Source organism: Ailuropoda melanoleuca, chromosome X (assembly GCF_002007445.2).
Source record: "Ailuropoda melanoleuca isolate Jingjing chromosome X, ASM200744v2, whole genome shotgun sequence".
Lineage (NCBI taxonomy): Eukaryota > Metazoa > Chordata > Mammalia > Carnivora > Ursidae > Ailuropoda > Ailuropoda melanoleuca.
In genome coordinates this window covers 20,903,237-20,915,314 of record NC_048238.1, presented here as the reverse complement: position 1 = coordinate 20,915,314, position 12,078 = coordinate 20,903,237, and the positions used below count along the sequence as shown (strand labels likewise).

At 55.3% G+C, this 12,078-nt stretch overlaps 1 protein-coding gene across 1 annotated transcript in view; it reads left to right on the top strand.

The window, feature by feature from the left end:
* The window catches only part of ARX (aristaless related homeobox), an 11,886-nt gene extending 2,167 nt beyond the window's left edge, over positions 1–9,719 (top strand). The window contains exons 2-5 of the mRNA XM_034649908.1: positions 3–496; positions 3,111–3,156; positions 5,984–6,312; positions 8,617–9,719. Coding sequence (XP_034505799.1) covers positions 3–496; positions 3,111–3,156; positions 5,984–6,312; positions 8,617–8,857 — 1,110 coding nt within the window. The 3' untranslated portion in view covers positions 8,858–9,719. The remainder of the gene's footprint in view (positions 1–2; positions 497–3,110; positions 3,157–5,983; positions 6,313–8,616) is intronic.
* Positions 9,720–12,078: the final 2,359 nt, after the last annotated feature.

Sequence of the window (12,078 nt, the reverse complement as noted above, 5' to 3'; positions counted from 1 at the left end):
GTGGCCCGGGGGGCGCCGCGCACCCGGACGAGCGCCTCGGAGCGGCCAGCGGCCCGGGTGGCGCCCCGGCGGCGGGCGGCGGTACGGGCGCCGAGGACGACGAGGAGGAGCTGCTGGAGGATGAAGAGGACGAAGACGAGGAAGAAGAGCTGTTGGAGGACGACGAGGAGGAGCTGCTGGAGGACGACGCCCGCGCGCTGCTCAAGGAGCCCCGGCGCTGCGCCGTGGCCGCCACTGGCGCGGTGGCCGCTGCCGCCGCCGCTGCTGTGGCCACTGAGGGCGGGGAGCTATCGCCTAAGGAGGAGCTCCTGCTGCACCCAGAGGACGCTGAGGGCAAGGACGGCGAGGACAGCGTGTGCCTGTCCGCGGGCAGCGACTCGGAGGAGGGGCTGCTGAAGCGCAAACAGCGGCGCTACCGCACCACGTTCACCAGCTACCAGCTGGAGGAACTGGAGCGGGCCTTCCAAAAGACGCACTACCCAGACGTCTTCACCAGGTACGCGAGAGGGGCGGGCGCGGCGGCAGCTGGCGGAGAGCGCAAGCGGGCCCCGGACAGGGAAGGCGGGCGGGCAGGGGCCCCGGGTTCGGGGCAGGAGCTTGGCTCCTGGACTCTGCCCAGGTGTGCCCTCCCAACGCACCCACCCCTGCTCGCTGAAAGCTACCCACACCCAACCCCACCCCTACTCCGGGCTTTAAGTTTGGACTGGGATGATTCCTTTCCTTCTCAAAGTCTCTCCAGTTTAATTTTGTTTTCAAGTTACAATTTTAGTTAGAGAAAAACGGCCTCTCCAAAGAGTGCCCGAAAGCGCCACCTCGGAGGCACGCGCACGGCAGAGCACAGACGCCGGACCCCAGGCGCTGCCCTCCCGGCCGGGTCCCCGGCCAGGCGCAGGAAGCGTCTCGGGCCCTCGCGGCCAAAGCAAAAACAGGGGCTATTTTTGGCCGCTGTGTGGTGCGCACTCGCCACCCCCGCCTGATGCCCCAGGAGCCTGGTGCGTATCAGTTACGCGGTTCGCTGTTCACAGTGAAGCTGGAGCCCGCGCCTGCGGAGAAGGCCTTTAAAAAGATTCCAGTTCTGTCGTTTGAGGACTTCTGAAATAACGGAAGGAAGTCAGAATCGGGCAGGGTTTGGTATCTGTACATCTGTGGGGCACCAGCCAGAATCTTCCCGTCTCGTCCTCACTTCCCACACACACGTTAAGCCCAGCATTCGTTTATTGTACACGGGTTTACAGGGGTGGGCCAGGATTGCTGGCAGCCTGGCAGGCAATAGACGAACAGCTGGGGGGGGGATTTTTCTCTTTGGACGGCTGTCCAGCCACGGTGTTCCGCCTGGTCACGCTCCACTTCCCTCTTGCCTGAGTGTTTTGGGGAAAGAGGTGAGATGACTGGACCCCAGGGTCCCAGCTTTTCATCCAACCTAGGGCGCTGGCCAGCCTGGGGGCCTTCCTCTCCCACCCTAAGGCCAAGGTCTGTGCTCAGGCAAGGAGCCAGGGTCAGGGCAAACTTCCTTCAGTGGGTAGGAAGAAACGGATGGGTGTCTGCCTGGCGCGGAGCTTGTCAAGCTCGGGCAGCTCCTTCGTTCAAGACGTGTGCAGCTTTTCAATATGCGTTTTAGAAGCAGAAGGCTACCCGCCCGCTTGAACCGGAGGAGGAATCGCTGCTCAGAGCTCAGGAGGCCCGAGCCAACTCTAAAGTGTTGTTGATCTTGCAAGTAATTGCCAAACTCTCTCCTAAGCAGTAATGCAAAAGCGTGGATCTGATGCTGGCAGACACGGCACTTGGTCATCCCTTGAGCTAAAGTTGGTCCTCCCCTATTATCATCCGGTCCCTTCATTATCTTTAAAAAAAAGAACATAAATTTTAAAATCGGTGTGTGCTATCGACTAGCCAACTGGCCCTGCTTTTTGCATTTCTGACACATGTGTATTTCAAAAGAAGAAAATGATGAGGTGTCATTTGGCATCCAGGTCTGCCCTTTTTTAGCTTCTCCAGGGGGAACCATAGTACCTGAAAGGGGGCAGCTTCTCTTCTCCAGCCGGTGCCCACCTCTTTCCCACTGGGGGTTATTTAGAGCTCCTTGGTTCTGGCAGGGAGCCAGCCAAAAGTGTGGTTTTAGATTTGCTGGTGCTCACTGCAGCAGGGGGCAACGGAAAGCGCTTGGTGAACCGGTTTTCTCTTCTGGTCCTGAAGTTTCAGGTGTGGACCAGGGGGGCCTGCTAGCAGTGCAGACCTGGGTCCCAGGATCGGGCAGCCCCCGATCTTTCATATTAGCGGGGGTAGAGACAATTATTCTCTTGAGCTCATATTTTCGGTAAACAGGTCGTAAGCCATTTTACAGCATCTTAATGGTTTCCTATTTGCCTTAATTGTCGCAGTAATAACTGCAATGACGGGGTAGGGTTTCAGTTAAATTGACTTCCCCTGAGATGGGCAGGGATTGTAGTGGGCATTGGAGTCAGGAGGTGTGCAGAATTTTGTTTAATCAAAAAATTACCCCACTGAACTCTTAACAAGCTTAACATATCTCCAGAGGGTAATGGGGAGTATGACCTAAGGGGAGAGGGAGGGAGGGAGCCAGGGGGGATAGAGAGATGGAGGGAAAGGCGAAGAGCTGGAGAGGGAGAGACAGAGAAGAGGGGGAGAGTGGGGGGGAGGCAGAAAAATATTTTCAAAGCAGAAAGACACCAAGGGCAGGAAAAAAAATTTTGGTTGACTATTGAGCTCTTCTCCCATGTAATATTAGGACAGAACAGGCTGCAAGCATTGTGTGCGCGTGTGTTCCTTGTTCAACTCTGGCTTAAGGGAGAGTGAGGGTGAATCCGAGTACCCAGTTAGGCTTATGGACTCAAGAAGCCACCCTTGTCACTCTTGAATATAGTATGATACAATATAATATCCTATATCCAGCAATGGGTTGTATGTTTTTATATTTTCAATCAAATAGTAGGCACTTCGGTGGTGAAGGGATTATGACACCCATCTGTTTGGGGGTGAGGGCAGGCAGCCAAGGGAGACCCTAATGGGGGGCCTGCCAGCAAGGGGAAGGTGGCTGAGAGGGCTTGCCGGAGCCTGCTGTGACCTCCTGTCTGTGTGTCGCTTTCTTATAGGGAGGAACTGGCCATGAGGCTGGATTTGACTGAGGCCCGAGTCCAGGTGAGCATCGCCGCAGAGAGAGAGAGAGAGAGAGGGAGGGGAAAGGGTGGGGAGAAGAGTGGGGGTGTGTGGATGGATTGGGGTGGGTTGAAACCCCCTTCATAAAATGAAGAGAAGCAGAATCAGAAAAAACAGACCCAAACACTCGTGCACAAAAAGATGAAAATGTGAAGAGCTGGGAGGTTGGTGGGGAAGGTTTCTGGGTTTGGGAACCTTGAGGAAGGAGTCCAGGATCAGAAGAGGGGTTTCAGGGTCTCTGCACTGCAGTCAGGAGCCGCCCGGTTCCACAGCCCCTGTAGGAAACAATCGGAGGACTGACTTCTCCTGATTGATATAATGGGATGGAGCATGGATTTGGTTGTTAGACAAATCCGCTCAGCTCCAAGCAGGTATTTGGCTGCGATTAAGTCTCCAATCGGGCTTCATAAAAGCCCACTTAGTGCTAGAACAAACAGGGCCATTTGAAGGCAAAATGCTGTTTGATTTCCCCTCCGCCCGCACAAGGAGCTGGCTAATGCTATTTGATTTCCCATTTTTTATAGCAATGAGCCCACATTGATCTAATAGGGAGTGAGTGCAATGCTATTAAAGGTGTTTGCAGCCCCATACCAGAGTGCATTTCCGAACCCAGGCCTCATAACCAAAGAGACGATCAACACTGGGCAGCCCCGATGGCCAACAGAAAACAGATGTCCCTGGGTTAGGAGCTGAGTGAATCACTTTACAGTCAAAATCAAGCGCTGATAAAGCACAATAAATTCCATATGGCTCATTTAATACACAACAGCTTCTTGCATTAGAGGGCTAATGATGAGGCCTGTCCCCTCCTTTCTGTTGACACATTTCTCCATTGTCAAACAGAGATGTGACAGCAACTCCGTATTTTCAGCTCAGGGGAACGAGTCGTGGGAAAGTTAAATAACTTTTAAAAAGAAAGAGAGCGCCCCCTCCCCTTCTCCTCTCTCCCTATTCACTGGAGAAGATGTAATTAAGTGAATATGAATTATTAGAGTCCTTTCGTTTACCTTTGGGGGGCCTCAGAGGTATTAATTCAATAATGAGGAATTGCAGGGGGACATCTTGATGATTGCAGTTGAGCCGGGAGAGACGATGTGTCTGTAAAAGGTTTTCACGTTCTTTGAGGGCATTCTGCCTCCACTGGCCCCCTCCCCTCCTTTACTCCTTTCACTGCCATCGAAGAGTGGCGGATATTCTCGTCTAGACAGATTTGGATACACAAAAGCTGCCCACCCAGCCTGGTCCCAACTCGTCTTATTTTTTCCAGCCTCTGAATTTCCACACTAGAGTGTTTCTCCGATTCACAAATAGATCGTATGAGGGCTGTGGAATCTTACGGATGGGCCCCTTTTCGGCAGAATTTTAGATAATCAACCTCTGTGGATTCTTGATTTCTCTGGCCATAGGTGGCTGTCTAGAAGTCAAGCCCAGCTTAGATACCAGTGCTAGTAAGACAAGCTCCGGTGTGTATATATGAAAGGCACGGATGTCTTTAAATTAAAAACACACACAAAGTCCCCTGGGATCATTTACATTATATTTTCATATAACTCTGCATAGCCCTGGAGTTCATTCTTAATTTTTAGACTTGTGTGCAGGCACCAACCCAAGCCTAAAAATATTAATGCCTTCGGGGGGCAGGAGCATATCTTATTAGCTGTGGGCGTGATGAGCAGGTCATATCAAAATAATTTCATGCTCCTGGAAGCTATTTTTAGACTATGGTAGCTGCCACATTTCAGGTAAAGGTCTCTACTAAAACTGCTTTCTATTAACAATTAGGAAGATACCTTGTGCTGGAAACCTCCCCCAAGCCTAGAACTGTCTTATTTAAATAACCTATTTAAACCACATCCGCAAAGATACCAAGGACCTCCTGGCTCTGAAGATGTGTAAGGTCTACAGGTAGCCTGCACTCTGATTTCTGTGTCCGGGGATTGCTGTGTGCCTGGGCCTGGCAGTCAGCGCCTTCTGCTAGAACCAGGCCCTGCATAGAGCCCCCCGCAGACAGCAGGCCACAGGCCCCATATTTCCTTTCCCAGAGAACTGCCCCCCTACAATGTATGCTTGTTTGCTGGGGCAAACCCAGCTTTTCCCTCCCTCCCAGCTTTCCCCAAGCCTCAGAACCCAGCTTATACTCTTAGGTGTTCAAGAAATATTTCTGGAAAGAATAAATGAACCGCCTCCTCGAGATCCCCTTTTCAACACAGCAGGGATTTTGCCAGCTCTGGGTTAAACCTGAAATCGGCGGCGGAAACCACTGATAAGCCGCAGAGAGCCGATCTGTGTTCATCTCTGGGTGGCTGCCCACTGCCAGGAGTCACTGTCCAAGTGACTGTCCAAGGCGAGCCTTCACAGGCTTTATTTTATTCATTCCACACAACAGCCTTATGAGTCAACTTTGATTATCACCATTTTACAGATTAGAAAACTGAGGTTGAGAGAGGTTTAAGCGATGTGGCTAAAGATGCACCGTAAGCAGGTGGCAGCGGAGACGTTTAAACCTCGGTTTCCCCATCTCTAAACACTCGGGACCACTCTCTTCCAAACTGGAAAGGAGCTAGGCTATTTGAGATACGCGCTGGAAAGGCTTTGCTTGCCCCGCGTTTCCTGCAGGCTTTAAGTCTGGGCTCCTTCTCGCCACCCGTTTGGCCCCCAGAGGTGTCTCGGAATAACCTGAGGCCAGAGAGGGGCGAGTGGGCACCGGCCTGGGTGGAAAGGAGGAAGGGCCCGCAGCACTGAAGGGGGCGGGGAGGAGGCTGGAGCGCGCCCCCGAGCGCCCGCCGACCCGGCTCTCTCCGCCTTGCAGGTCTGGTTCCAGAACCGTCGGGCCAAGTGGCGCAAGCGGGAGAAAGCGGGCGCGCAGACCCATCCTCCGGGGCTGCCCTTCCCCGGGCCTCTCTCGGCCACCCACCCGCTGAGCCCCTACCTGGACGCCAGCCCCTTTCCTCCGCACCACCCAGCGCTCGACTCGGCCTGGACGGCCGCCGCCGCCGCCGCCGCCGCCGCCTTCCCGAGCCTACCTCCGCCTCCGGGCTCGGCCAGCCTGCCGCCCAGCGGGGCGCCGCTGGGCCTGAGCACTTTCCTCGGAGCCGCTGTGTTCCGACACCCGGCCTTCATCAGCCCTGCGTTCGGCAGGTAACGCGCGGCCTCGGGGAGTCTGTCTGTCTGTCTGTCTCTCTCATACACACACAGAGGCTGGGGTCAGGGAGGAGGCCAGAGACTGGAGACAGGCAGCGGCTACACACATCTTCGCCCTTTGGCCAACCCTCAGAGATGTAGCCAAAGAAAATACTCTGTAATTTTGCCTCAAACAGTGTGGATCTCGAAGGGAATGACTTGGGACTGAGCAGTAAAGGGGAGGGCGGTGGCAGTAACAACAACCGTGACAACTGGGAGTGTTCAGTGAAAGCTGTAAAAGTACCAGGTGAAGGCAGCAACCGGTTGCTCAGGCCATAGGTGTAACCGTGTACAGGTGTAGCCCACAGAGCTGGGATGACTCTTCACATTTTGCAAAGATCTTTCCCCATGCTCCAAAGCCTGGCAGAGGAACACAGCTCTGGTTTCCACAGGAGCCCTGGAACCCCCCGCCCTCTGGGTGCAAAGAATTCTTTCTTCTTCCCCTGACTCTAACTTCCCTGTCACTCAAGTGACCTGCTGCCAACCATACCCCCATATGTGCAACCCCCCGACCCTTATGGCGTCACAAGACAACGAAATAAAAGAAACAATTCATCGTATATTATAATTTCCTTTCTTTAAATGAACATCGAGTGATGAAATAAAAAGTCTGTATAATCACCCAGACAAAGAAACAAAGGAGGGATGTATTAAGTTGGAAAGTGCAGTGAAAATAAAACTGAATGCAGCTTCAATGATCTCTCTTTGGGAGAACAAAGAAATAATAGATTCATCCAACTGCGCAGCCACTTAACAAAAATCATCTTAGAGAAAGTTTCAAAAAAAGACACTAAGTAAAACTAGTTTCATGTAACAAACCGATAAAATAAACAGCGAGTGCACTGAAGCATAGTTAGTGACTCAGTTTACCTATGATACCAGGACATCTTAACCCCCTCCAGGCCACACTTTTTTTTTTTTCTGGGAAAACAACTTTAAGTCCTGTGTCCCTCGAACCCCCCCCCCGCCCCCTTTTCCTTCCGACAAGTGCCTTGTAAAAGCTGGCAAACTACGGCTGAAGTACCAGACCTCGAGATTTGGAGAGGCTGCAAGAGGAGTACAAGGGGGATGGCAGGAGGGGTGGAGGGTGGCTTGGGAAAAGCAGGAGGCTCTTCTCGAACCCTAGTGGGCTCATTTCTAATCGTGGAAACCCCGAGCCGGCCCTGCGGGAGTTCGGAGCCAGAACCCTGGGGGGGGGAGGGGACATGAGGGAGGTTTGGGGGTGGTAGTATCCGGTGCCCAGGGGTGGCTCTGGCCTCAGCTGCAGGTCCGCTGTGCTGTGCGAAGGGGGTGGAGGCGCCGCGAGAAGCAATCCCGGCGCCGCCTGGAGTTGGTGGCACGGAATGGGATCCCAGGCTTGGGGTCTCAGGCTTGCGCGTCGTCGTGCACCGTGCGCGGGGGTCGCGGGTTCGGGGCCTCTCTGGGGCAAAAGGCTGCAGGACGCAGGGAAGGCGATGGGGAAAGAGTGTCGCTGCGCCGGGGCGCGGGGCGGCTGGCGGGTCAGAGAGGCCTGCAGAGCGGAAATCAACAGGCGGGCGCCCCCCACCCCCACCTCGCGGTCATTGGCTGGGCACTGGCGGCTCAGGCTGGTGAGGGAGGGTGGCTATGTCGGCGGGAAGGCCGGTAAACCGGGCCAGCTTTTCCGGGGCAAAAGGAGTCCTCCCCCCCCCCCNAGGAGGCCCCCCCCCCCCCCCGCCGAGAAGGCGCCCTAGGGAGAGGACAAAGTCTGTGGCATAGGTCTTGAGCAGTTTTGATCCCACCTTCTCCCTTCTTTCTCTTTTTTTACTCCTCCCTCTCTCTCTCTTCTCCTTTTTCTCTTTGTCTTTCTTCTCTCTCCTGGCACTTGGAGCTCCCAGTCTGAGAATACACCCCCTTCTTATGCGAAAGCACAGAATCCAGGCAGTTGGGCCGTTGGGTTTTGGGCCACAGGACCTGCCTCCGCCCTGGCTCTGGTCCCTTCAGGATACCCGACTCCTTGGCCTTCCCCCGGCCCCCCCCCCTCCGGCACGCACACCGTCGGTTCCCTGCTCTAGCAAAGCCCTCTCAGAGCACGCTAGCCTCCCACCCATGTTCCCACCTGCTCCCCAGCCCGTGGCCCACCCTAGCCCCGCGACTCCGGGCTTCTTGCGGCGGCGCGCGTCTGCACCCTTGTGTGGCCCTCTGCTCCCGCGGTGAGAGGCGGCGGGAAACGCTGCCCTCCCCCTCCCCCGGCGCCGCGCTCAGCTCCCGAGGCCGTGACCGCGCTGTTTGCTCTCCCTGCAGGCTCTTTTCCACCATGGCCCCCCTGACCAGCGCGTCGACCGCGGCCGCGCTCCTGAGACAGCCCACGCCGGCCGTGGAGGGCGCGGTGGCGTCGGGCGCGCTGGCCGACCCGGCCACCGCGGCCGCAGACAGACGCGCCTCTAGCATAGCGGCGCTGAGGCTCAAGGCCAAGGAGCACGCCGCGCAGCTCACGCAGCTCAACATCCTGCCGGGCACCAGCACGGGCAAGGAGGTGTGCTAAAGGCTGCCCTCCACCCTGGCGCCCCGGGCGCACCCCGAAAGGTCACCTCACTCAGCACCACTCAAGACCAAATGGAAACAGAGGACCAGCACACTCCCGAGACGGCACTGAGAGAGCGCAGCCGCCTTCGCAGCAGCCTGGATGCGGGCAAGGCAGCCCCTGGCGCTACCGGACGTGGCACCTCCTCGGCTGGCTGTCCACCCGCCCCTGCCCCTGCCCCTGCCCCCGCCACTGCCAATCTCGCTCCCACTCGAACGTCCGTTCTCTCCCGTTCTTACTTCGCTGAAAATATCATATCGGGGAGGTTTTCTCTCCAAGACGCCTGGTATTGAAGTTAAAAAATTTAAAAACCCAACCTCTCTTCCTCCTGGCACCCCACTTAGCTTTTTTTTTTTTTAAACAGCATTTTGGCGCTCTAAGTTGATCTCCCCAGCGTTGGCCCCGGTGTGAAGCCAGGGCCAGGGAAGCGAATGCCAATCTGTAAGATAGCTAACAGTGCACTTAACAGAAAGGGGCGTCTTGTTCTTGTTCTCTTCTTTATCATACACCAACCAAGGTTTTTATATCAAACCAAAGGGAAATACTCTGCTAGAATATGGACTGTTGAAGTCACCAAACTGTGATTATTGATTCTGTACATACCATTGTTATTAAAAAAAAAGAACAGAGCTTTGTATATTTGAAATGTTATAACGCAATTGCACTCAGCGTGGTATGGTAAAAGTTTGTCCTCTTGTAGATTCTTACTGTGTTGTAGATATGGTAGGGTTCCTAGACAAATATTTATGTACTCAAGCCCTTTATTTAACTTATTAACTGTAGAGGCTTCTGAAACCTTCAAGATAAAGGCAATGGTACAGTACTTTTGTGTAATGTGTAATTGTTATCACTTTTCCTTGCTATCTAGTGGAGAAGTGTCACGCTCAAAATAAAAAAAAAATTATATGTTTAACAAAAGGAAGTGTGAATGCTCTGTGCAGGCGCTGTGGGGTCAGCAGACGGGGCCCCCCAGAGGCCAGGGGTGGGCTCTGGCGCCCGGGCACCTCCTCGGTTCATCTGCAAGCGCGTTTTCCTGGCAGAGGCCCCAGGTCTGAACATCCTCAAAGGGATTCGGGTTTCCTCCATAAGTTAGGGACGCCGCCGCAGCGCTTTCTGCCGCATCTCGGCTCCCCCAGGTCGTGCCACAGCGGGAGCTGAGGGTCCGGGGCTACAGACGTGGGGTGGGCCCGAGGGGGGGCGGGGGTGGACGGTAGGCTTTGTTGACGGTGGAGATAGAAATTTGAAGCGAGCGGGAGTCTTGGCTCGGAAGGTGAAGGAAACTGTTCGTGGAAATTGCCACGTAGCAGGGAAGTGCGCAGTCCGAGATGACAGGTAATGGCGAGAGCAAGAAGCCGAGGCGCTGGCTTCCGAGGGGGCGGGCTCCACAGTATACGCGCAGGGAGGAGGCTGTGTGTGTGTGAGAGAGAGAGAGAGAGAGAAAGAGAGAGAGGAGAGACAGAGAGAGGGGGAGAGGGAGAGAGAGAGAAGAACGCAGAAACAGTGATGGAAAGGCAGCGAGGGGTATCCAAGTGGCAGATCGTAACTCGACAAATGTCATTACATCACTTATCCAGGCATTGGGAAATGTATACATTTTAAAAAATCTAAACAACTCAGGTTTCTTGAGGAGACCCGAACAGATTTGCAATCTGTAACCCCCTCGGCGCACTCCTTCCCGCGCCGGGAACCATGGCTTCTCCCTCCCCGCCCCGACCCTTCCTGCGCCCCTCCCGGTGACCGAGGGGTAAGCCCGCCCGCGGGGGCTGGGTCTCGCCGACGCTCCCAGGGTGATGGGAAAGGGAAGAGAAGCTTAATTAGTTTCAATTTGTAGTAATTAGCGCGCCGGACCTTTGGGGAGAGGGGCAGGCGGGGGGTGGGGTGCCGCCGCGGCGTGACTACCGGGCTTGCGGAGCGGGTGCCAGCCGCCCCGCCAGGCCGTGGGCCAGTCGGGCGCCGCGGGGGGCGGGGGCGAGTCTCTGGGCCGGCCGTCGGGCACCGCGCGCGCTCCCGGGCCGCGCCCTGCGGAAGGGGGGGCGGATCCCCTTGCGGCTGGGGAGCGCAAATGTGCACCGCCGAGGGGCAGGTGCGGGGTCGGACAGAGGTCGGAGGCAACTCGGGGGCGGGTAACCCGCTCGGCAGCTGCCGCGCTCAGGCCCGGGTGTCCTCGGCTCGCCCATCCGGAGCCCCCGCCGGCTGGGAACTTTGGGGAGCGCGCCCACGGGCTTCGCGGGCCCAGGCTGCTTTCCGGCCCCGGGCCGTCGGGTGGGCAGCCACCGCCGCCGAGCCCCGGCTCTGGACTCGCAAGGGCGGAGCTCGAAAGCAGAAGCCTGGACTGGGGCATGGGGGACGGGGGATGCCGCCCGCCACCTTTCCTTCCTCAGCCACTGAGGCCACACGCTCCATTCTCGAGTTAAGCGGGCCCGGCGGGAACTTTCTAGGACATCCCCTCGAGATCTGAGTGCCTCAAACCTCCAGGCTCCACAGGATCTCCTGGTGTGAAGGCCCCTTTCCCGGGGTGGGCAGGGTTACTCTGGAGTTTGGAGGTGGGGATGGGGGAGTGCAGGAGAAGAGGGAGTGAGGGAAAGGCTTTTTTTTTTTTTTTTTTTTTTTTTTTGGTGGTCAATATCAATTTTCCCTCGATTTTGGCTTTTGTTTAGGTAGGGCTTTTTTTCCTCTCCGGGCTGCCAGTTGGATGGTATACGAGAAACAGTACCATTCTTCCTGTTAATGAACTCTTTTTTAAGTCATTTTTTCTCATTTGACCCTTCCATGGAGCAGAAGCAAATTGCGTGAAATTACCTCCAAGGATTACATTTATTACTGGCCAATGAGAACCCCTCGCCTTGTTTTACAAACTCTTAATCCTATGTCATTCTGATGCTGCAAACAAGCCCGGTCCTGGGCCTCCTATTCTTTCAACTTTCCCCAGCTGGAGGGACCTCATTCTGCACTTAATATTCCCCATAAATATCACACGCTAAAGACCCCCTGACTTCCAGCAAGTCCACATTAAACATGTGACATGTCACGCATGACAAACTCTGAGTATCTTTTCAAAGCAGCATTAAAAGCAAAGAAACCAATTTTCTTCTCCTTCCAAACCTCCCCAAGTGCTGAATGATGGGGATTGGAAAGAGCCACTGGAGCGTACTTAGGGGGATTTTATGAGATTTTCCAGAATG